The sequence below is a fragment of the Chelonoidis abingdonii genome, chromosome 11 (assembly GCF_003597395.2).
Source record: "Chelonoidis abingdonii isolate Lonesome George chromosome 11, CheloAbing_2.0, whole genome shotgun sequence".
Lineage (NCBI taxonomy): Eukaryota > Metazoa > Chordata > Testudines > Testudinidae > Chelonoidis > Chelonoidis abingdonii.
Genome location: NC_133779.1, coordinates 23,159,621 through 23,184,376, shown reverse-complemented (window position 1 = coordinate 23,184,376; position 24,756 = coordinate 23,159,621). Strand labels below are relative to the sequence as shown.

The window sequence follows — 24,756 nt, the reverse complement described above, 5'->3', positions numbered from 1 at the left end:
CCCCTGCCCTCCCAGCTCAGCTGGAGCCCCTCACCCCAACCCACAGCCCCTGCTAGCCCACCCCTGCCCCCCCAGCTCAGCTGGAGCTCCTCACTCTCTACCTGCAGCCCCTCCCCTCCAGCCCTGGGCTCCTCCCAGCTCTGCCAGTGCCTCTTACACCCGCACATGCAAGCCCAGTGCCCCCCGAGACCCTAGAATAACACACCAGCAGCCCCAGTACTCCCAGAGACCTGACAACAACACAATCGCACACATCATCCCAGTGGCCCCAGAGAACATGCCATAACACACCCGCACACGCAGCCCCAGCACCCAAGAGAAACTACAATAACACCTGGTTCCACAGCCCCAGTGCCCCCCGAGACAGAACAGTAACACAACCACATACACAACGCCAGAACCATCAGAGACCCTACAATAACGCACCTGCACACGCAGCCCCAGCGCCCCACAGACCCGGCAAAAACCCACCCGCACGTGCAGCCCCAGCGCCCCACAGACCCTACAATAACCCACCCTCACGCGCGGCCCCAGAGCCCCACAGACCCTACAATAACACACCTGCACACGCAGCCCCAGCGCCCCACAGACCCGGCAAAAACCCACCCGCACGCACAGCCCCAGCGTCCCACAGACCCTAAAATAACCCACCCGCACATGCGGCCCCAGGGCCCCACAGACCCTGCAATAACCCACCCACACGCGTGGCCCCAGTGCCCCACAGACCCTGCAATAACCCACCCGCATGCCCGGCCCCAGCGCCCCACAGACCCTACAATAACCCACCCGCACGTGCGGCCTCAGCACCCCACAGACCCTACAATAACCCACCCGCACGACCGGCCTCAGAGCCCCACAGACCCTACAATAACCCACCCGCATGACTGGCCCCAGCGCCCTACAGACCCTGCAATAACCCACCCGCACACGCGGCCCCAGCGCCCCACAGACCCTGCAATAACCCACCAGCAGCCCCAGCGCCCCACAGACCCTACAATAACCCACCTGCACGCACAGCCCCAGCGCCCCACAGACCCTGCAATAACCCACCGGCAGCCCCAGCGCCCCACAGACCCTGCAATAACCCACCGGCAGCCCCAGCGCCCCGCAGACCCTGCAATAACCCACCCGCACGCCCGGCCCCAGAGCCCCACAGACCCTGCAATAACCCACCCGCACGCGCGGCCCCAGCGCCCCACAGACCCTGCAATAACCCACCCGCACGCGCAGCCCCAGCGCCCCGCAGACCCTGCAATAACCCACCCACACGCCCAGCCTCAGCACCCCACAGACCCTCCAGTAACACCCCCGCACGCTCAGCACCGCCAGATGTTGTACTTAAAGTACCGCACAGGATCTTTTCGGGGAAATAAGGCAAAACACCACATTCATTAGTAATCCATGTATTCATTAACACTGTATTTGTGCATATGATATATTACGCTCACACACACAAGCACACTCCGTCTCGTTGTTGCTACCAATCAGTTGCTCCCCCTAACTGCACTGGCCCGGTGAGTTAGATTGGGGGACGGGCTGGAGCCAGGCCTCTACCGATGCGGATCGATGCTCCCATGTGGACAAGACCCGGGGTGCTCTGCAAGACACCTCACTTTTATAGCCGTTTTCCTCTTCTGCGAATCTGTACCAGCTCCAAAATGTGTGTCTGTGGCCGCTGGTCCTTTGTGGTGCTTCCTTCTGGTGGTTGTCCCAATGCTGCAGAGGGCGTTTCCGAAAGCAGGTGCTGGCTTCTGACCCCCGAGGTGGTCAGTGTGTCTGCTCTGCTTTAACGAGGCCATTGGACGCGTTTTAGTGTCCATGGATCTGGCTCCCAGCCCCTCTCCATAGGGCCGCTAAGAGGATTCAGGGGGCCTGGGGCAGGGCCGGGTTTTCGGCGGCAATTCAGCGGCGGGTCCCTCTCGAAGGCAAAGACCGGTTGCCGAATTGCCGCCGAAAACCCGGAGCGGCTCAGGTCCGGGACAAATTGCCCCACTTTCCCCCCACACACTCCCACGGCGGCCCTGCCTCTCCAAGGGTTGCAGCTGTCTGGAGGTGCCTGCCTTCCACACCTCCCTCACTCACACCTCGGTCAGTCACCAGGGCAATTGATTAATGGAGTGCGGGGGGGGGAGATTTTATTCTACTCCGAGCAAAAAGACATTTTTCTTCTAATTTAACTCTCCCTAGGGGCTATAACATGATCCCAGGGCTTAACACAAAGTTTTCTGTAAGTTTTTCCACACAGGAATCTCATACAAAGTTCCTAAATCAAAGGATCGACACAAAGTTGTATGAAAATAGCTTAATACGGGGTTATACAAAATAGCTTCGCACAGGGTTGTTCGAAGAGGCATAATACAAAACTCAGATGAAAGTTATGCGAAGATGCTTAATACAGAGAGTTATCTACACCGAGACCCTCCAATAACGCATCGCACTTGTCCAGAGCTAACTCCTGTGATCAGGGAAGCGGAAACACGAGGTGCTGCCTTCCTGCCCCGCCCCTGCCCCATTATGCCCCCCCTTCTCAGCTCCCCCTCCTCTCCCTGTTAACCTGCCCGGACCCCAGCCCTGCCAAAGCCAGCGCAGGTGGCGCCCAGGCCAGGTGTAGACAGGTGCCTGGGCTCCCCCTGCCCCCAGCCCCGCCACCAGGAGAGTGGGGGCTAAGGGGGAATGGGGAGCTGGCACAGCCCTGGCATAGGGACTGGGGGGACAGCCAGATGCTTCAGTGAGACCAGACCCGCATTGGGGCCTCAGCTCAGCTCCTGCCAGGCTCCCTGCCCTGCTTACTCTGAGAGACCCTACAATAATACACCAGAGCAGGCTGCCTCCCTCCGCTTTCTCCCCAGCACCAGGAGGGGAGTTGGGGGCTGGTGGGTTAGAGCAGGGGGGGCTGGGAGCCAGGACTCCTGGGTTCTCTCCCTGGCTCTGGGAGGGGAGTGGGGGCTGGTGGGTCAGAGCAGGGGGGGCTGGGAACCAGGAATCCTGGGTTCTCTCCCTGGATTTGGGAGCGGAGTTGGGGCTGGGGTGGGGGGGAGTTACAGCCTTTTCCCATTGATGTGGCTGTAGGAGCAGCTGCAGCCCATGTCCTGCAGGGTGGGAAGGCAGACCTGGACTGGGATTTCGGGGTGTCCCCGCCACTCCCCAGCAACATGCTGTCCTGTGGGGGGAACATGCAGCCCTGCCCCCAAACCCTGTATCCAACAGGGATCCCCTGTGACAGCTCCCCCTGCTCTGACCACCAGACCCCCTCCCAGAGCCAAGGGGAGAACCCAGGAGTCCTGGCTCCCAGCTCCCCTGCTCTAACCCACCAGCCCCCACTCCCCTCCCAGAGCTGGGAAGAGAACCCAGGAGTCCTAGCCCCCATCCCACTCGACCTCACCACTTACATCCATCCCCTCCCCTCCCCCAATATCTGGGGGGGGTCTAATATGTGGGGCTGCTCTGTGTCGGTACCTCTCAGCGGCGCTGCGGCCCACGCCCAGCAGGGGGAGCCCTGAGCTCGCTTCTCCCGGCCCCTTGCATGAGGGTTGGGGGGTGCTGGGTTTCTCCGGCCCCCCATGCCCGCTCCCCCCATCCGGTGCCCATTCATCATCCTCCCTAATTCTTAAACTTTATCTGAGAAACTCTAGGGTGGACCCAGGCGTCCGGCTGCAGGGGGACCAGTCCACCCCTCCCCCATACACACTGGAGGTGGGGAGACTGTCCTACACAGCAGAGCCTCACACTCGGGGGGGTTAGCGGGGGGGCCACCCTGGGGTGGGGTCCCTTTAAGGGCCACTGCATGGCTGTAAGCGCAGCGCCCCTCGCCCTTCAGCTTTGGGGGGTGGGGGGCTGTGATCAGACTGCAGGAAGGAGAGGGGGTGTCAGAGTTCATCCCCTTAAGAGAGAACCCAGGAGTCCTGGCTCCCAGCCCCCCCTGCTCTAACCCACCAGCCCCCACTCCCCTCCCAGAGCCGGGGAGAGAACCCAGGAGTCCTGGCTCCCAGCCCCCCCTGCTCTAACCCACCAGCCCCCACTCCCCTCCCAGAGCCGGGGAGAGAACCCAGGAGTCCTGGCTCCCAGCCCCCCCTGCTCTAACCCACCAGCCCCCACTCCCCTCCCAGAGCCGGGGAGAGAACCCAGGAGTCCTGGCTCCCAGCCCCCCTGCTCCTAACCCACCACCTTACTCCTCTCAGAGCCGCCAATCGCATCTACTTCCCCCACCATCCTTGCCCTGGACCAGTGGGCGGAGCCTGTTATGGCTATAAGGCCGAGGCTGCGGCTGCACTGTGCCCGCGAACCCTCTGGGACTGGGGACCCTGCCTGCCCCCTCACCCGCCACTTCCCCCGCCCCAACCACCAACCTGGCCCCCTCTCCGCACGGCCTCGGCCCTACCGCCACCCCAGATTCCTGGCAAACCCACCTTCCGGGGACAGGAGGAGGAGAGGAAGGGGGAGGCTGCAGTCACCCTAACGCTAAAAGAGCAGGAAACCCCCGGGGGTCCCAGCCCCCCCATTGCGGCTGAGCCATGCAGGTCCCTATCGCCTGCACCGAGCAGAGTCTCGGAGGCCGCAGCACCGAGGAGCGGCCTCTGCAACGGGGGGCGCGCGCCGGCCCCGGGGGGCCCGGGAAATGGGGGTGCACTCAGCCCCCTAAGGGGCCCGGGGGCCTGGCGGCGGTGGCGGGGCTGCGGGCTTCCGCACAGAAACCTGCCCACATCGCGTTCATGCTTGCGGGAGTCCAACGGGCTGGCCACGGCAATAATACAGGTAGCGGGGCAGGGGCTGGCACGTGGGGGAGTTGGGGGCCTGGAGGAGGAGCTGGAGACAGAAAGAGGGAGTTGGGGGCACTCGTGGGGTGTAGGGGACAATTGAGAAGGGATAAGAAGAGTTCGTGTCAGTGGTTAGAAAAAGTGGGGCTGGGAATGCCAGGGACTCCTGGGTTTCTTCCCCGGCTCGGGAGGGGAGTGGGGGGTGGGTTAGAGGCAGGGGGGCTGGGAGGCCAGGAACTCCTGGGTCTCTCCCCGGATCTGGAGGGGCAGTGGGGGCTGGTGGTTACAGGCGGGCTGGAGCTGGGAAGCCAGGACTCTGGGTTTCTCTCCCGAGCTCTGGGAAGGGAGTGGGGGCTGGTGGTTAGAGCAGGTGGGACTGGGAGCCAGGACTCCTGGGTTCTCTCCCCAGCTCAGGGAGGGGAGTGGGGGCTGGTGGTTAGAGCAGGTGGGACTGGGAGCCAGGACTCCTGGGTTCTCTCCCTGGCTCTGGGAGGGGAGTAGGGGCGGGTGGGTCAGAGCAGGTGGGGCTGGAAGCCAGGACTCCTTGATTTGTTGTTCCTCAGACTAGCTGTGTGATCTCTGGCATGGCCTGTGGTCAGCGCCTCAGTTTCCCCTCTCTGCTCCGGCCAGAGATGCCCGGCTCCTGTGCCAGCCGGAGCAGCCGCAGTGAGTGAGAAGTTACTATAAATAGCTCTGAGAACCGGACTGACCCCAGGTCTCCGCGCCACCGGGAATGAGCCAGAGCCGTGGGGGTGATGGGACACCGGAGAGTGTGTATCTGCCTCGTATACGGGGCCCCTTGTAAATGCGGCCACCTCTGGGGCGGGGCGGCTGGTTACCCATCGCCCAGCTCTGAGATGCAGCCACTTCTGGGGCAGGGCGGCTGGTTACCCAGGGACCCATCGCCCGGCGCTGAGATGCAGCCACCTCTGGGGCGGAGGGACTGGGGGCTGCAGTTCGGGACTGACGGGCACCAGGACTCTCTATCCTTGGAGGAGGGGGTGTCTGTAAACTCCCTCAATTCTGCTCTTTCTCCTGCAGAAATCTGGGGAAATCCGGGCTCCGTGTATCCTGCCTTGGGCTTGGTGAGTTCTCGTGTCGGGGCCAGGTGGGTGGTGTGGGGAGCGCAGGGTGGGGGGATCCCGGCAGGGTTTGGGTGTGACTGGAAGGGCACAGACTGGGGAGGGGAGAGGGGGCTGTGCCCCCCCCAGCCCGTACACCCTCCCCCTCTCCTGGCTCCAGCTCATATCACCGATTCTCTCCCCGCAGGCACCTGGGTGACGTTTGGCTCCCAGATCTCAGATGAGGTGAGTCCTGGGTCAGCCGGGAAGCTGTGGGTCCCTGAGAGATCCTGGGGGGCCCATCGCAGGTGGGGGGTCAGCGTGGAGCTGTGGGTCCCTCATCTGACTCAGCTGTCTGCACCCCCAGACGGCGGAGAACGTGATGACCATCGCCTACGAGAACGGGGTCAACCTCTTTGACACGGCTGAGGTCTACGCTTCGGGCAAGTAGGTGTCCCTCCCCCGGCAGGGGAGACCCCAGGAGTCCTGGGTCCCAGCCCCCCCTGTTCTAACCCACCAGCCCCCACTCCCCTCCCAGAGCCGGGAAAAGAACCCAGGAGTCCTGGCTCCCAGCCCCCCTGCTCTAACCCACCAGCCCCCACTCCCCTCCCAGAGCTGAGGAGAGAACCCAGGAGTCCTGGCTCCCAGCCCTACCTGCTCTAATCACCAGCTCCCACTCCCCTCCCAGAGCCGGGGGGAGGACCTAGAAGTTCTGGCTCCCAGCCCCACCTGCTCTAATCACCAGCTCCCACCTCCCAGGGAGGGGAGTCTGTGGCGGGGTGGCAGGATTCAGAGGCCCGGTGGGGTGGGAGGGTCCCTGTGGCCCCCCGATTGACCCCCCCACTTATTTTTTATCTATTGATTGCCCTCCCACCAGGGCTAGAGGGGGTCACTGGAGGCGGGCTGCCAGCGGACTACGTCTGATATTCGTCTTCGCCAACCGCAACATGGACGCCAACAAGCCCCATGGGAAGGTGGGGTCCGCCCCCCTCTGCCCCCACCCCGCCAGCTCCGCCCCCTCCGCTGCCCTCCCCCCATCCCTTTCAGCATTGCCCCTCTGGACCACCCCCATCCCAGCACAAGAGCCCTCATGTGGGGGGATGGCCCCCCATATCCCCCCCCTCACCTCTGTCTGCTTCCCCCCCAGCGCAGAGTATGACCCCAATTTCCGCCTACTGCTACTGGAAGGTACTGGACAGACCCCCCCAACCCCCCATAGACTCCCCCATGGAAACCCTCTGCAGCCCCATAGACCCCCACAAACTCCTATAGATCCCTCCAGAACCTATAGAACCCAACAGGCCAGCATTGTGGGCTAGAGACCCCCCCCTGAACTCGCATTGACACCCCCAAACCCCATAGACCCCTGAACCCCTATACTACCCCATAGACCCGACCCCATAGGGCCCCCAAAAATCCTGAATCCCCACAGGCTCCCAAAAATCCATAGACCTGAACCCATAGGACAGAGAGGCCCCTGAATGCCCATTGACCCCCCCAAAAAAAACCCCATAAACCCCATAGACCTGGCCCCACAGAGATACCCGAAACCACATAGTTGCCCCTTAAAACCAATAGACCCTGAATGCCCCACAAACCTCCTTGCCCCCCCGCCAATGGAACCAGCCCTGTAGGGCTGAGATCCCTGAACCCCCTAGAACTCCATTAACCACCCTTGCTCTCCAAATCCCAAAAACCTCCCCCATAGGGTGGACCCTCTAAGTCCCCATAGACTTCCCCATTGACCCAGTCCGTCCTCAAAGCCCCCAAAACCCTGTAGCCCCTCTGACCCCCATTGACTAAGCAGTGTAGGATAGAGACCCCCATGCTGGGTCACTGTGGTGTTCACGGGACTCTACCCTATAGGTCAGGCTCTATGCGAACGTGTCAGTGCAGAGGGGTGTCTGCTCGTATTGTAATGTTTGAGATGGGGGTGGCCATGGGGTGAACCCTGCCCATGGACAGACAGACACATATCCTAACAGGCCCCTGGCCAGCACGTCCCTCGGAGATGGCTCGGCCCAGGTCCCACCTCTGTCTGCTCTGACTCTGCAGTCTGGGTATGAAAAGCTACCCTCAGTAGGTTTCAGAGTCAACACCCCATTGAGCTAAATAGGGCTGTATCGCATCTCTTCTGGGGCCAGCTAGGAATGAATTCATCACCGTTAGGTCTCCAGAAATAACCTGGTCACTGAGATAAATTGGGCCAGGTCACACGTCTGTCTGCAGAGTGGGCGGGAAATGCTGCCATCAGTAGGTTTCAGAGTCAACAGTCCATTGAGCTAAATGGTAGTGATATCTGTCAGTGCCATTGAGATGTATTTGCCCATCAGTAAGGGCCAGGATTAACACACCCATTGGTCGTGGCTCTGCCAGAGCTAGGAACTGCCATCAGTAGGGTTCAGAGTGAACACGGCACCCAAGTGGGGCTCAGGTCCCACTGCTTTGAGCAGCTGGGGTTTGAAAGTGGGGCTCCCCCGGTGCGGGGGAAGCAGGAGTCCTTGGCTGACCTGTCTCCCATCTTTTCCCTGCCCCCCATCCCGTGCCCAGAGATCGTGCGGGCTATGACTTACGTCATCAACCAGGGCATGGCCATGTACTGGGGCACCTCACGCTGGAGCGCCATGGAGATCATGGTGAGTGCCCCGCCCACACCGGGAATTGGGAGGGTGGGGCAGAGGGCACCCCCGGTTTGAGGGGGGAGGAGACGGGGCCCCCAGGCAGTGGGAGGCTTTCAGAGGCCCATGGCAGGGAGGACAATGCCAGGACGGTTGGGGGGATATGGGGGGGTGTCCCTCGGCCACACCTGTCTCACCCCCTGCCCCCCATACCCTGCAGGAGGCATATTCGGTGGCCCGGCAGTTCAACCTCGTGCCACCGGTGTGTGAACAGGCTGAGTACCACATGTTTCAGCGTGACAAGGTGGAGTCGCAACTCCCCGAGCTCTACCACAAGATCGGTGGGTGCCCGTGCCAGGGGAAGGGGCGCTGGGGGGGCAGGGTGTTGAACGGGAGGGTTTATGGAGTTGCCTTGTGGTTGGGGTTGCCGTGGGCTTGCCTGGGGAGGGGTGGGGTTTTTGCATTTCAAACAGGGGCGGCTCTAGGTATTTTGCCGCCCCAAGCACAGCAGGCAGGCTGCCTTCGGCTGCTTGCCTGCGAGAGGTCCCCGGTCCTGCGAATTCAGCGGCACGCCTGTGGGAGGTCTGCTGAAGCCGCGGGACCAGTGGACCCTCCGCAGGCATGCCACCAAAGGCAACTTGCCTGCCACCCTCGCAGCGACCGGCAGAGCGCCCCCCGTGGCTTGCTGTCCCAGGCAGAGGGAATGAAGGGCATGCTGGGGAGCTAATCCCTTTGTCGTCCATCCCCCCAGGTGTGGTGCCGTGACCTGGTCCCCTGGCCTGTGGCCTCATCGGACTGCAAATCGAGGGCGGGTCGCCCGAGAACTTGCCGGGCCGCCATCAAGGTACGCCCCCCCCCCCCAACGCCCTGCCCCACCCCATGCTCCCCCATGCCTGCCGGGACCCCACCCCCTGTCCATCGCCTCTGCACCCCCAGTGCCCCTGCACCCTGCGATCTGGGCTCCCCCTCTGACCTCCATCCTAACACAGCCCCCCGGCACCGCCTGACCCCTGTTCCCCCCCATCACCACACCCCGGCACCGCCTGACGCCTTGCACACCCCGGCACTACCTGACACCCTGTTCCCCCCAATCACCCCGCCCCCGGGCACCGCCTGACCCCTGTTCCCCCATCACCCACGCCCCAGCACTGCCTGACGCCCTGCACACCCCGGCAGTGCCTGACGCCCTCACACCGCTAGACCACTGACGCCCTTGTTCCCCATCAACCCCCCCGGCACTGCCTGACGCCTTACACACCGGCACCGTGCCTGCGCCCTTGTTTCCCCCCATCCCCCCCCATCACCGCCTGAACGCCCTGCACCCCCGGCACTGTCTGACACCCTGTTCCCCCCATGCACCCCCCAGCACCGCCTGACGCCCTGGCACACCCCGCAGCTGTCTGACACGCCTGTCCCTCCCCCATCACTCCCCGGCACCGCCTGAACGCCTGTTTCCCCCCAATGCACTCAACCCCCTGGCACTGCCTGAAAAGCCCTGCACACACCACGCACTGCCTGACGCCCCTGTTCCCCCCATCACCCCCTGGCACCGCCTGATGGCCTGCACACCCCGGCACCGCCTGACGCCCTGTCCCCCCCAGCACTGGCCTGATGCCCTGCACACCTGGGCACCACCTGACGCCCCTGTTCCCCACATCACCCCCCTGGCATCGGGCCTGACGCGCTGTCCCCCGCTGTCCCCCCCAGGCTATCCAGTGGCCTGGAAGGAGAAGCTTGCAGAGCGACCGAACGGGCGGAAGCCACACAGGCCAAGAATCAAGGAGCTTGCAGCCCATCCGCCGGGCGTCTGGGCTGCCACCGTGGCCCAGCTGGCAATTGGTGAGGGACAGGCCCCAGGGGGCACTGTGGGGCCAGGAGTGGGGCCCGGGGGCGTCAGCAGGGCGCTCTTTCCTGGGCCAGGCAGGGCTGGCCCCCAGGGCGGCGCTAGGGGGACACTGTGGGGCAGGGAGTGGAGGGGGGTCAGCAGGAGGGCTCTCTTCTGGGGGCGCAAGGGGGACTGCCACCCGGCCCTTGCCCACCTCCGCTGTCTTCTGCCCACAAGCCTGGTGACCTGCGCTCTTGAGGGCGTCAGCTTCCGTCCTGCTCGGGGTGTCCAGCACCCGAACAGCTGATCGAGAACCTCGGAGCCATCCAGGTGAGTGCTCCCTCCCGCCGGCGTGGGTCCCCCCGGCTCTGGAAGGGAGTGGGGGTCAAGTGGTGCAGGGGGGGCTGGGAGCCAGGACTCCTGGGTTCTCTCCCCGGCTCTGGGAGGGGAGTGGGGGCTGGTGGGTTAGGAGCAGGGGGGGGCTGGGAGCCAGGACTCCTGGGTTCTCTCCCCGGCTCTGGGAGGGGAGTGGGGCTGGTGGGTTAGAGTGGGGGGGCTGGGAGCCAGGACTCCTGGTTTCTCTCCCTCTGGGAGGGGAGTGGGGGCTGGTGGGTCAGAGCAGGGGCAGGCTGGGAGCCTCACTCCCTCCCTCCGGCAGGGGAGTGGCCAGCTGTGACAGAGCAGGGGGGTCCAGCCAGGAAGCTTGCCGCATGCCCTTGGCAACTCCCTGTCCTTCCGTCCCCTCCGTAGGTGACAACGTCGGCCTGCGAAGGGGGGTGGCACACCCTTGTCCAACCAGGACTGGTATCCCTGCCCAGCTCTCTGCGCTGCCTGGGAGGAGGGGCCCTGCAATTTCACAGGCTGAGCCAGGATCTCTCCAGGCCCCACCCCGGCGATGGGGCCCTGGACGCTCCGGGTGCTGCCGACCTTGCGGCATGAGCCAGGGATTGGGGGACCCAGGGCTCCTGGTACATTCCATCCACACCCTGACCCAGATTTCCAGCAGGGGATCTCTGCACAGCACCTGAACTCCCTGTTCTCCACGCTGCCGGAGGGACGGGCCCCGGGCTCGGAGCGGGGGACGGGGCGGGAGGGGGGACCCGAGCTGGGTTCTTCGCCCCAGCCTTGAGGGGAAGGGGGTGCCTGGGGGTTCCAGTTGGGCCTTTGCACCCTGCCGCTTGGCTCCTGCCGGCACCGTCCCTCCGCGGAACCCTGATGGGACCCCCCATGGATGGCAGCGGGAGCACCTGGGGTGCGTGGGGACTTGGGGACAAACAGCCCATTTCAGGGGCACTAGCCGGCCTCCGCCTCTGCCCCACCCCGGGCGTCCCTGGTGGAGGGGGGAGGACAAGGGGAGGGGCCCTCCCACCGACCTGGGAGAACCCAGAGTCCGGCTCCAGCAGCCAGCTGCTCCTGCCAGCCTGAAACCCGTCCCGGGCCCCCCCCCCGGCACCGCCTGACGCCCTGTTCCCCCCATCACCCACCCCCCAGCACTGCCTGACGCCCTGCACACCCCGGCAGTGCCTGACGCCCTGCACACCCTAGCACCACCTGACGCCCTGTTCCCCCCATCACCCCCCCGGCACTGCCTGACGCCTTACACACCCCGGCACCGCCTGACGCCTTGTTCCCCCCATCACCCCCCCATCACCGCCTGACGCCCTGCACACCCCGGCACTGTCTGACACCCTGTTCCCCCCATCACCCCCCGGCACCGCCTGACGCCCTGTTCCCCCCATCACTCACCCCCTGGCACTGCCTGACGCCCTGCACACCCCAGCACTGCCTGACGCCCTGTTCCCCCCATCACCCCCCCCTGGCACCGCCTGATGCCCTGCACACCCCGGCACCGCCTGACGCCCTGTTCCCCCCAGCACTGCCTGATGCCCTGCACACCCTGGCACCACCTGACGCCCTGTCCCCCCATCACCCCCCTGGCACCGCCTGACGCCCTGTCCCCCTGTCCCCCCCAGGGCTACCAGTGGCTGAAGGAGAAGCTGCAGAGCGACGACGGGCGGAAGCAACAGGCCAAGATCAAGGAGCTGCAGCCCATCGCCGGGCGTCTGGGCTGCACCGTGGCCCAGCTGGCAATTGGTGAGGGACAGGCCCCAGGGGGCACTGTGGGGCAGGGAGTGGGGCAGGGGGCTCAGCAGGGGGCGCTCTTCCCTGGCAGGCAGGGCTGGCCCCAGGGCGGCGCTAGGGGGACACTGTGGGCAGGGAGTGGAGGGGGTCAGCAGGAGGGCTCTCTCCTGGGGGGCAAGGGGGACTGCCCCCCGGCCCTTCCCACCTCCCTGTCTCTGCCCCACAGCCTGGTGCCTGCGCTCTGAGGGCGTCAGCTCCGTCCTGCTCGGGGTGTCCAGCACCGAACAGCTGATCGAGAACCTCGGAGCCATCCAGGTGAGTGCTCCTCCCCCGGCGTGGTCCCCCCGGCTCTGGGAGGGGAGTGGGGTCAAGTGGTTAGAGCAGGGGGGGCTGGGAGCCAGGACTCCTGGGTTCTCTCCCCGGCTCTGGGAGGGGAGTGGGGGCTGGTGGGTCAGAGCCGGGGTGGCTGGGAGCCAGGACTCCTGGGTTCTCTCCCCGGCTCTGGGAGGGGAGTGGGGGCTGGTGGGTTAGAGCAGGGGGGGGCTGGGAGCCAGGACTCCTGTGTTCTCTCCCCGGCTCTGGGAGGGGAGTGGGGGCTGGTGGGTTAGAGCAGGGGGGCTGGGAGCCAGGACTCCTGGGTTCTCTCCCCGGCTCTGGGAGGGGAGTGGGGGCTGGTGGGTTAGAGCAGGGGGGCTGGGAGCCAGGACTCCTGGGTTCTCTCCCCGGCTCTGGGAGGGGAGTGGGGGCTGGTGGGTTAGAGCAGGGGGGCTGGGAGCCAGGACTCCTGGGTTCTCTCCCCGGCTCTGGGAGGGGAGTGGGGGCTGGTGGGTTAGAGCAGGGGGGCTGGGAGCCAGGACTCCTGGGTTCTCTCCCCGGCTCTGGGAGGGGAGTGGGGGCTGGTGGGTTAGAGCAGGGGGGCTGGGAGCCAGGACTCCTGGGTTCTCTCCCCGGCTCTGGGAGGGGAGTGGGGGCTGGTGGGTTAGAGCAGGGGGGCTGGGAGCCAGGACTCCTGGGTTCTCTCCCCGGCTCTGGGAGGGGAGTGGGGGCTGGTGGGTTAGAGCAGGGGGGCTGGGAGCCAGGACTCCTGGGTTCTCTCCCCGGCTCTGGGAGGGGAGTGGGGGCTGGTGGGTTAGAGCAGGGGGGCTGGGAGCCAGGACTCCTGGGTTCTCTCCCCGGCTCTGGGAGGGGAGTGGGGGCTGGTGGGTTAGAGCAGGGGGGCTGGGAGCCAGGACTCCTGGGTTCTCTCCCCGGCTCTGGGAGGGGAGTGGGGGCTGGTGGGTTAGAGCAGGGGGGCTGGGAGCCAGGACTCCTGGGTTCTCTCCCCGGCTCTGGGAGGGGAGTGGGGGCTGGTGGGTTAGAGCAGGGGGGCTGGGAGCCAGGACTCCTGGGTTCTCTCCCCGGCTCTGGGAGGGGAGTGGGGGCTGGTGGGTTAGAGCAGGGGGGCTGGGAGCCAGGACTCCTGGGTTCTCTCCCCGGCTCTGGGAGGGGAGTGGGGGCTGGTGGGTTAGAGCAGGGGGGCTGGGAGCCAGGACTCCTGGGTTCTCTCCCCGGCTCTGGGAGGGGAGTGGGGGCTGGTGGGTTAGAGCAGGGGGGCTGGGAGCCAGGACTCCTGGGTTCTCTCCCCGGCTCTGGGAGGGGAGTGGGGGCTGGTGGGTTAGAGCAGGGGGGCTGGGAGCCAGGACTCCTGGGTTCTCTCCCCGGCTCTGGGAGGGGAGTGGGGGCTGGTGGGGTAGAGCAGGGGGGCTGGGAGCCAGGACTCCTGGGTTCCCTCCCTGGCTCTGGGAGGGGAGTGGGGGCTGGTGGGTTAGAGCAGGGGGGGGCTGGGAGCCAGGACTCCTGTGTTCTCTCCCCGGCTCTGGGAGGGGAGTGGGGGCTGGTGGGTTAGAGTGGGGGAGGCTGGGAGCCAGGACTCCTGGGTTCTCTCCCAGCAGGGGGAGGGGCGTGGGCACGGGGGATCTCACTCCCCCCCTCTCGGCAGGTGCTGGCCCAGCTGACCCCGCCCGTCATTCAGGAAATTGACGCCCTCCTTGGCAACAAGCCCAATACGAAAAAAGAGTCCCGGGCGTAGGGACACGTCGGCGCCCGGGACTGTGCACACCCTTGTCCCACCGGACTGCGTATCCCTCCGCCCAGCTCTCTGCACTGCCTGGGAGGAGGAGGTGCTGCTTCACGCATGACCTAAGACCACCCCCCGTATCCCTCCGCCCCCCACCCCGGCTGCTGCTTCGACCTTGCCGGCATGAGCCAAGGGATTGGCGGGCAAGAGGCCCCGCCCACCCTGCCAGCTTTCCCGCCGGATCTCGCCAGCTGCTTCACCTCCCGTGGTATCCATGCTCCCGTTTTTAAAGGGACGGGCCACCGCCTCGTGCTGGGGGACGGGCGAGGGAGTCGTTGATCGAGCTAACGAACCCAGCCGATGTGGAGAACGGGGGACACTTGTGGCTTTCCCTGCGCACGCACCCCCCCCCGCTGGCTCCTGTATGGGTCTCAGGCTCTGCCCCCCCAGCTGGCTGGTGCCCCCTGCTGGGGACTTGGGGAATTCCCTTCAGGGGACTATTTTTCTCTTCCCCCACCCCGACACTTTCCCTGTGGGGGAAGGATATTGATCAAATCCACCCAGGACATTTCTCTTTCCACTTGAGTTTCTTTCTCCTCTTTAAATGAAAACACAACACAACCCATCGGTCATCCAGAGCCAACTCTTCCTATAGCAATAATGTTCCAGCGAGGGGGAGGGTGCAGGGGAGGCTACAAGCCCCCCCCATCCAGGAACACCCTCCCCCCTCCTGCTTTCGCACAATCCTGGCTTCCGGTCGGCTGGCGGGCGGCTGGACAGATGGGCCCCGTCCTCTCGGGGTTGGTGGACTCTGTACAGAAATGAGAGCAGCGCTTCCGCTTCTCCCAGGGGCGTGACGTGACCACAGATGGGTGACAGGCCTGGCTGCTAGCAAAAACCCAGAGGAAAGCGAGGGGGACGGGACCCAGGAGTCCGGGACAAAGTCTCCACTCCCTCCCCTGAAACGTCCTTTTCCTTTGCTCCCTGGCCTACGTTCTCGTGGAGTTGCAGGCGGCAGTTCAGCAGCTGCCATGACTCGCCCCAGAGGTGGCCGCATCTCAGGGCCGGGTGAGGGGTCCCTGGGTAACCAGCCACCCTGCCCCAGAGGTGGCTGCATCTCAGCACCAGGCGAGGGGTCCCTGGGTAACCAGATGCCCTGCCCCAGAGGTGGCTGCATCTCAGGGCTGGGCCAGGGGTCCCTGGGTAACCAGCTGCTCCACCCCAGAGGTGGCCGCATCTCGGCGCTGAACGAGATCCAATCTCTCGCCAGCTCTGGGGAACAGCTGCTGAGCGTGTCGCTGTAACTCTGCCTGTGAGGTAGCACGGCACCCGCTCCCTCGCAGCTGCACCAATCGGCCCCAGCTCTGACCCAGGGTCTGGGCACGGTTCCCTCCCACCCTGAACCGCAGACCCTGTGTGAACCTGCAGTGCACCTCAACAGCCAGGAGGGGGCGCGTTTTTCTTAGATCCCACCAGATGGGTTTTAAACTCCGGAGTGGGTTAGAGCAGGGGGGGCTGGGAGCCAGGACTCCTGGGTTCTCTCCCCGGCTCTGGGAGGGGAGTGGGGGCTGGTGGTTAGAGCAGGGGGGGCTGGGAGCCAGGACTCCTGGGTTCTCTCCCCGGCTCTGGGAGGGGAGTGGGGGCTGGTGGTTAGAGTGGGGGGGCTGGGAGCCAGGACTCCTGGGTTCTCTCCCCAGCTCTGGGAGGGGAGTGGGGGCTGGTGGTTAGAGTGGCTCTGGGAAGGCAGTGGAGGCTGGTGGGTTAGAGCAGGGGGGCTGGGAGCCAGGACTCCTGGGTTCTCTCCCTGGCTCTGGGAAGGCAGTGGAGGCTGGTGGGTTAGAGCAGGGGGGCTGGGAGCCAGGACTCCTGGGTTCTCTCCCTGGCTCTGGGAAGGCAGTGGAGGCTGGTGGGTTAGAGCAGGGGGGCTGGGAGCCAGGACTCCTGGGTTCTCTCCCTGGCTCTGGGAAGGCAGTGGAGGCTGGTGGGTTAGAGCAGGGGGGCTGGGAGCCAGGACTCCTGGGTTCTCTCCCTGGCTCTGGGAAGGCAGTGGAGGCTGGTGGGTTAGAGCAGGGGGGCTGGGAGCCAGGACTCCTGGGTTCTCTCCCTGGCTCTGGGAAGGCAGTGGAGGCTGGTGGGTTAGAGCAGGGGGGCTGGGAGCCAGGACTCCTGGGTTCTCTCCCTGGCTCTGGGAAGGCAGTGGAGGCTGGTGGGTTAGAGCAGGGGGGCTGGGAGCCAGGACTCCTGGGTTCTCTCCCTGGCTCTGGGAAGGCAGTGGAGGCTGGTGGATTGGAGCAGGCGGGGCTGGGAGCCAGGACTCCTGGGTTCTATTCCTAGCTGATGCAGTCTGTGACCTTGGCCATGTTCTCCACTGTTCATAATGAGCCACTTGAAAGGCAGGTTCTGCGGCTGAATGGGTGTTGGTTCTGCAGCAGCGCGAGAGGAGCTTAGAATAGCCCAAGGCCTGAAATAGCGGAGGGGCTGCGGGTCGGGAGTGAGGGGCATCAGCAGAGCTGAGGGGGGCAGGGCTGGGCTAGCAGGGGCCGCGGGTCGGGAGTGAGGGGCACCAGCAGAGCTGGGGGGGGGGGGTCCAGGTGTGGGTCTATCTCAGGGCTAGGCCTCCCCTCCCGGGTGATGCGGTGCATTGCAGGTCGTTCTGCTGGGCCCCCCTGCCCTGTAGATTCACCCCACACAGACACCCACCCCCCAGCCCTCTAGATCCCTGGGGTTCGGCTGTGGAAGCTTCGCTCTCTTGTCGGAAGAAGGTTGAAATGTAAAAAGGAAAATAATAAATTAGTAACCAACTGACCCTGGTGCCGCCGACCTTCCAGCGAGCCGGTAGAGGGCAGTGAAGGGGCCACGTGGCCAGGTGAGGGGTCCCTGTGTGACCGGCCACCCTGCCCCACAGGTGGCCGCATCTCAGCTCCGGGCGAGGGGTCCCTGAGTAACCAGCCACCCCGCCCCAAAGGTGGCCACATCTCAGCTCCGGGCAAGGGGTCCCTGGGTAACCAGCCGCCCAGCCCCAGAGGTGGCCGCATCTCAGCTCTGGGCGAGGGGTCCCTGGGTAAGCAGCTGCCCTGCCCCAGAGGTGGCCGCATCTCCATGCTGGGCAAGGGGTCCCTGAATAGCCAGCCAAGTGGGGTTCCCCCCAAGTGGGGCTGCGGCGTCACCCTCCCGATTTAGTGGCTGTGGTTTTTAACCCCTACCTAAGGCTGACTTTTCATCCTGCTTCCCTGGATGCTTTCAGCCCCATCCCCCTGCTGAGCAACCCCACTCTGACCCCACAGAGCCCAGCCGGTCCTGGCTTGTCCCCCGGACCCCTCGGCAGACAGGTGGCGTGTGGCCAAGTGGGGTTACGCTTGGAAAGCGCTGGGCTGAGCCCGGGGTGGGAGCATGGCCGAGATCAGGCCTAGATGGCCCGTCCCCCGCAAAGGGGGCCTGTTTCGGCCATGGTGCTCGGGTTGGACGAGGCCAACGTGTGGCCGGGGCGGGTGCTGGCAGGGGCTGCAGCAGCCAGGAAAGTCCCCAGAGAGCCACTGAGTCATCGGTAATAAGAGTCACACGGGGGGTGGCAACAGGCCCATGCACGCAGGCAGCGCATTTCCTGGCTCCTGGAAGAGGGAGCAAGTGGCAGGAGCCAGGACTCCTGGGTTCTCTCCCCAGCACTGGGAAGGTAGTGGGGTCCAGTAGTTAGAGCGGGGGGGCTGGAAGCCCAAACTCCTGGATTCTCTCCCCGGCACTGGGAGGGGAATCGGGTCCAGTAGTTAGAGCAGGGGGGGCTGGGAACCCGGACTCCTGGGTTCCCTCCCCAGCTCTGGGAGGGGAGTGGGGGCTGGTGGGTTAGAGCAGGGGGGGCTGGGAGCCAGGACTCCTGGGTTCTCTCCTCCTGACTCTGGGAGGGGAGCGGGGACTGGTGGTTAGAGCAGGGGGGCTGGAAGACAGATCTGGAGTGGTGGCTAGCCCCCTGCCCCCCCAACAAACCCCAAACACCCCAATGTCCATCCGACACACCGGCTGTTTGTCTGCTATATGAGTGAGTTTGGCTTGTGCCAGTATCTCGCTAAGCCCAGCGGAGAATAACGGAGGGGACAAAATACTTGACCCATAAACCTAGTTTGCCTCTTATTCACTCTGGAGTCAATCAGGAGTCACTCCACTGGAGTCAATGGGCCGATCTCCCGCTCGCTCACTCCGGAGTCAATCAGGAGTCACTCCACTGGAGTCAATGGGCCGATCTCCCGCTCGCTCACTCCGGAGTCAATCAGGAGTCACTCCACTGGAGTCAATGGGCCGATCTCCCGCTCGCTCACTCCGGAGTCAATCAGGAGTCACTCCACGGGAGTCAATGGGACAACTACCCCCCCACCCCTCACTCTCTCTCTCTTTCCGGAGTCAATCAGACGTCACTCCACATCTTGGCTGTCACCCCCTTGCCCTGTGTGCCGCCAGGCCGCCCAGTGCAAGAACGGGGGCTGGCACGTTGCGCCACACTGCCCCCCCATAGCATATCTGCACCCAACTCCCATGGGCCATCGCTGCCCTTCCATCTTCTCACGCCTGGCTGGGCGGCCCCATGCGCCGCATCCCAAACCCACCTGCTCACGTCCTGTTCACTAATTCGCCTCTTCCTCTTCTCCCCCTGGGCACTGTCCGCTGGAGCGGTGACACCCCAGTCACAGCCCTGCCAGGAAGGTGGCTGGACCGGCCCAGCCAGCCGCCAGGCCCCCAGTAATTAGCCGACAAATTTCATGCTTCCTCAGCCAGTGTGTGGGGATAACGCACCTCCCGTGACCAAGGGAGGCTGGCCGGGCACGTGGCGGCTTCAATTTCCAGAGACAGGGGGGTGGGGCTGTGTGCCTCAGTTTCCCCATCTCTCTGGCTAGTCTTCAGGGCAGTGCCCGTTGCTCGCCGTGGGTCTGTGCTGCACCTGGCACAATGTGTTGGGGGCGGGGGCAGATCTGGTTGGGTGGGCTTCCAGCTTCCATAAAACTCTGTGATTATTTTGCAGGGCTGGGGGGTGGGGGAAGCAAGGGGGCTGCATGTTGGGAGTGAGAGGCAGTGGCAGAGCTGGGGCAGGGGGTCAGTTTGCTATAGGGCAGGGTGCCTCAGCCCCCTTTCCAGGTTACAATCTCAGCCGCAGGCACCGGGTTGAGTAATCCTGGGAAAACCGGTTCCTGGGATTATGCAAATCCTGGGGGAAGCTGGCACGGTGCCCGCAGCTCGGAAATCTGGCCAGGACCCAACCCCTGGTGTGCACCTCTCTGCCCAGCCCCACTCCCAGCCCTGCAGAGCCGGCGCCCCCGAGAGGGGACAGGCCCCTGCCCCATTCCCTGACCCCCTGCGCCAGCCAGTCCCTGCCCTGCGGCTGGGTGGGAGCCTGGGGGGAGAAGGCCCTGGGTCCATTCCCCGTCCCAGAGAGGAGGGGTTTAAGAGCTGTGCCACCCAGGGGCGGGGGGCGGGGGACAAGACGCCTGTAGCTTTCTGGCCATGTGGCATGTAGGCATCTGGTGTATTTATTTACCCGCTGGAAATGACTCACGGGTTGTGGCTGGTGCATGTGAGTCAGAGGTTGGGAAATCGGCCATGCGGCAGGGCACAGGCCGCTGGGTCATCTCCCCCTTCCCAGAACCTATTTGCATCGGGGGTCACACGGGCCCCTAGATCCCCTCTGTAGCTCCCAGGCCCCCCGATTCGCACCAATGCCCCCAGGCGCAGCCCAGAGACTCCAGTAAAATCCAATGCCGCCGGCAGCGAACGAGGTAGGCCGAGGTCCCTGGTGGTCTAGGGGTGTCCGAAACCTGTTACCACCCCATGACCATCGCCGAACCCCGCTCGCGGGCAACAGGCAACACACTGGAGATGGGGCCACAGACGGCTGCACCGCCACACGCAACCACACAGCCGCCCAATGCGCCAACCCCGTGGCCAACTGCAAGCACCCAGCCACTCTTGCTCTAACCACTAGCCCCCACTCCCCTTCCCAGAGAGAACCCAGGAGTCCTGACTCCCAGCCCCCCCTGCTCTAACCACCACCCAGGCCCGCTGATGACAAGGGAGCCCAGCTATTTGCTAATGACTCCGACTGCTGCCAGCTCCAGCCACCCTGGGGCCCCTGTCGTCTCCAAAGCTGACTCCGCTTGGATCCAGGCCCGTCACCTGCAGGAAGAGCGAGTGACGCATGGTTGGACCAGCAGCTGGGGGGGGTGACCTCATCCTGCCCCTGCGGTATCCTGCCACTGCCCCTCTGCAGCCCCTTTCTGGCGCAGGAAACTAAGGCAGCATCGAGGGCCCGCCGAGGAATGCGGCCACCTCTGGGGTGGGATGCAGCAGCTGTGTAACAGCCACAGAGGAACAGTGCCTAGGGACCTAGCACTGCAATGCAACCACCTCTGGGGTGGCACGTGGCAGCTGAGTAACAGCCCCAGAGCAATGCTGCCTAGGGACCTAGCACTGCAATGCAGCCACCTCTGGGGTGGGAAGCAGCAGCCGTGTAACAGCCCCAGAGCAACGCTGCCTAGGGACCTAGCAGTGCAATGCAACCACCTCTGGGGTGGCACATGGCAGCTGGATGACAGTCCCAGAGCAACGCTGCCTAGGGATCGCAGGCTGGAATGCAGCCACTTCTGGGGCAGGGCATTGCCAAGGTTTAACAGCCGCATGACACGATCGTTCAAGACAGGATGTGCAAGAACCACGTTAGGAAGCTGGAATACGCGGATGGGGCAGGGGGAGGCCGTAAGCCGTGGGGTCCTGTCAGAACAGCAGCCGGACCCACCGGGGGGGGGCATCTGCCCAGCCCTGTAAAGCACGGAGGGTCAGTCACGGCCCAATGGGCCCAGGACATGCCCTCAGCCGGATTGAAAGCTGAAGTGAGAGAGCAGTCAGGCAGCTGGCGCTCTGGGCGTGGGCACCTGAGTCTATCCCCACCTCGGGCGATCACCTCCACCCTCTCTGTGCCTCAGTTTCCCCACCTAGCCTTTGACTATTGAAATTGATCGTTCTTTTGAGGCACAGGCTGTCTGCATCTGCGCAGCGCCCGGCACGACAGGGCCCTGATCTCAGCCAGGGTCCGTGCAGCGCCTGGCACGACGGGGTCCCGATCTCAGCCGGGCTCCGTGCAGCACCTGGCACCACGGGGCCCCAATCTCAGCCAGGATAAGCGCAGCGCCCGGCGCGACAGGGCCCCAGTCTCAGCCAGGATAAGCGCAGCGCCCAGCGCGACGGGGCCCCAATCTCAGCCAGGGGTCCGTGCAGCGTCCAGCGCGACGGGGCCCTGATCTCGGCTGGGTTCCATGCAGCGCCCGGCGCGATGGGGCCCCAATCTCAGCTGAAGGCTGCGCCAGGGGCACACAAAGGAGGCCGGCAGAGGCATGTGGGGAAGCAACGGGTTTCGGACGGATGGACACAGCAGCCGCAGGGGGGCGAGGGGCACAGAGCCAGGGTTAGGGGAACCCCTCGGCCCACCAGCTGGAGGCGCCGCACTGGGCTTTCCCTAACCAAGCTCCTTCGGTCGGCTGCTCTGAGCCTCTTTTTACAGCGGGAGAAAGTGACACTGTGACAGGCCCAAGGGCACATAGACGGAGACAGAACCCAGGAGTCCGGCTTCCCACGGAGAACCCAGGAGTCCGGGCTCCCATCCAACACCCCCCCAGAGAACCCAGAAGTCTGTTGGACTCCATTCCCCCTCCCCCCCGCAAGAAACCGAGGATCCAGCTCCGCATCTGCCCCTGATCAGAAAAACCCAGGGAAGTCCGGGAGGCTCCCATCCAACACCCACCCCAGAGAACCCAGAGAAAAAGGATACATGTCGGAAAAACGAAAAAGATCTGGACCTCCCAATCCCCCTCCCACCCCCCCAAACCCAGGAGATGTTAATCCGGGCGGGCAGGCCGGTGGGGTGGGGGGGGGGGGGGCCGGGTGGCAAGGGAGGGGCTCCATCTCCCCTTGATCAGAGAACCAGGAGTCCGGTCTCCCATACCCAACACCCCCCCCGAGAACCCAGGAGTCCGGGTCTCCCATTGACACACCCACCAAAACCCAGGAGTCCGGGCTCCATCCCCGAGAACCCAGGAGTCCGGGCTCCCATCCGCCCCCCCCCCCCGCAGAGAACCCAGGAGTCCGGGCTCCCATCCCCCCTTCGAGAACAGGGAGCGGCTACCATCTCCCCTGATCAGAAAACCAGGAGTCCGGCTCCCATCCCCCGCCCCGCCAGAGAACCCAGAGTCCGGGGCTCCCATCCCAGAGAACCCAGGAGTCCGGGCTCCATCGCCCCCCCCCCGCAGAAACCAGGAGTCCGGGCTCCCATCCCCCTCCCCAGAGAACCCAGGAGTCCGGGCTCCCATCTCCCCGATCAGAGGAACCCAGGAGTCCGGGCTCCCATCCCCCCCCCCCAGAGAAACCAGACTCCGGGCTCCATCCCCCCCAGAGAACCCAGACTCCGGGTCCCATCCCCCTCCCCAGAGAACCCAGGAGTCGGGCTCCCACTCCCCTGGATCAAGAACCCAGGAGTCCGGGTCCTCATCCCCCCCCCCCGCAGAGAACCAGGAGTCCGGCTCCCATCCCCCCACAGAGAACCCAGGAGTCCGGGCTTCCATCCCCCCCCCGCCCCCCGCAGAGAACCCAGGAGTCCGGGCTCCCATCCCCCCCTCCCAGAAACCCAGGAGTCCGGGCTCCCATCCCCCCGGCAGAGAACCTAGGAGTCTGGGTCCCATCCCCCCTCCCCAGAGCACCCAGGAGTCCGGGGTCCCATCCCAGAGAACCGGAGTCCGTCTGCTCCCCCGAGAACCAGGAGTCCGGCTCCCATCCCCCCCGCAGAGAACCAGGATCCGGGCTCCCATCCCCCCTCCCCAGAGAACCCAGGAGTGTCCGGCTCCCATCCCCCCTCCCCAGAGAACCCAGGAGTTCCGGGCTCCGCAGAGAACCCAGGAGTCCGCGGCCCTCCCCCCCGCAGAGACCAGGAGTCCGGCTCCCATCCCCAGAGAAACCCAGAGTCCGCTCCATTCCACCCCCTCCCAGAGACCCAGGAGTCCGGGCTCCCATCCCCCCCGCGAGGAACCCAGGAGTCCGGCTCCCACCCCCCCCCCAGAGAACCCAGGAGTCCGGGCTCCATTCCCCCCTCCCGCCCCCGCAGAAACCAGGAGTCCGGGCTCCCATTCCCACCCCCCCCCGCAGAGAACCAGGAGTCCAGGGCTCCACTCCCCCCCGCAGAGAACCCAGGGGTCCGGATTTCCCGCGCAGACGTGTCCGGAGAAGGCGGGTTTGGGCCGCGAGAGGCGCCCCCCCACCAGGGGGCGTGGCCAGACCGGCCTATATACCGCCGCCTGCCCGCGTGGGAAGCCGTTTAGGCGAGAGATCGGTCCGACGAGCGCGGCGCGCGGCCTTCCCTCTTGGTACGGCGCCGCAGCGAACCGCGACATGAGACGCGATAGTCGACGGGCGCTGCCGAGCTGGAGTGCGCATCTGTACCTGCCCTACGACCGCAGCGCGCGCCACCGGCGCCTCGGGCCGCGGCACGGCCTGGCGCCGCCCGCCCCCCCGCGCACACGCTCTTGTACCGCCTGCTCTGCCGCCTCGGCGCGCGACCAGGGCTGGGAGGCGGTCAGTGTCCCTTCTGCCGCAGCCCACCTCGCTGCGCGTGCGCAGTTAGCATAGGGCCGGGGGCGGGGAGGCGGCCCGAGGAGGGGAGCGGCAGCAGCCGGCCGCCGATGGCCTGCCTCCGTCGATCCCGAGTCTGGAAGCGATGTGCCGGGCGGAAGGAGAGGGAGGAGAGAGCCTGGCGATGACGTCCGAGGAGGCGGGCAATCGCGCTGTGGCGGGCGCTGAGAGAGCTCCTGAGAGGAAGCGGCAGCGGGCGGCCGCAGTAGCGCGCGAGAGCGGAGCCAATCACCAGTGAGTATCGTGCCTCGCGCGCTCCTTCAACTCCCCTCCCCCTCCCCGCCTGTCCTTACGTCGGAGCGCGCGCTGCCTACCCGAGGCGGGGCCGCAGGTGCTGAGTGAGGGCGCGGAGCCTTAGCCGCCTACATCCGGGTTTCCACAATTTGGCCAAGGGCAGGATCTGAAGGGAGGGCCTGACGTCACTTTGGCTAATGGGCGGGGAGTGTCACACATCACACCCCCCTCAGCGCGCGCCCCACCACACCTGGGGTCTCTGGGGGGGGGTTGAATGTGGAGATGCAAGTCTCTCCTCCCCCCCATCATGCCCACCCTGTGGGGGTGACGTTCAGCTCAACCCCCCAGCTGTGACCCCTCACCTAGGTGGGTATGCTACCCCCCATAAGAGGACAACATCCAGGAGGGGATGACACACACTGTCCTTGGCCATGGGAACAGTGGGGTCTATTGATTAGCGGCGGGGGTGTAGATG

The 24,756-nt window shown here is 65.1% G+C and overlaps 2 protein-coding genes across 2 annotated transcripts in view; both read left to right on the top strand.

Annotated features, from left to right (window-relative positions):
- PER1 (period circadian regulator 1) overlaps positions 1-24,756 on the top strand; it is a 370,577-nt gene that overhangs the window by 314,182 nt on the left and 31,639 nt on the right. The window lies entirely within an intron of this gene.
- Positions 4,480-14,964, top strand: KCNAB3 (potassium voltage-gated channel subfamily A regulatory beta subunit 3). The gene is given in 13 exon segments (XM_075070646.1): positions 4,480-4,752; positions 5,750-5,839; positions 6,024-6,061; positions 6,183-6,262; positions 6,963-7,003; positions 8,366-8,451; positions 8,654-8,778; positions 9,185-9,202; positions 9,204-9,255; positions 9,257-9,277; positions 12,232-12,352; positions 12,567-12,655; positions 14,319-14,964. Coding segments are annotated over 13 exon segments (1,092 nt in total). The 5' UTR covers positions 4,480-4,511; the 3' UTR covers positions 14,409-14,964.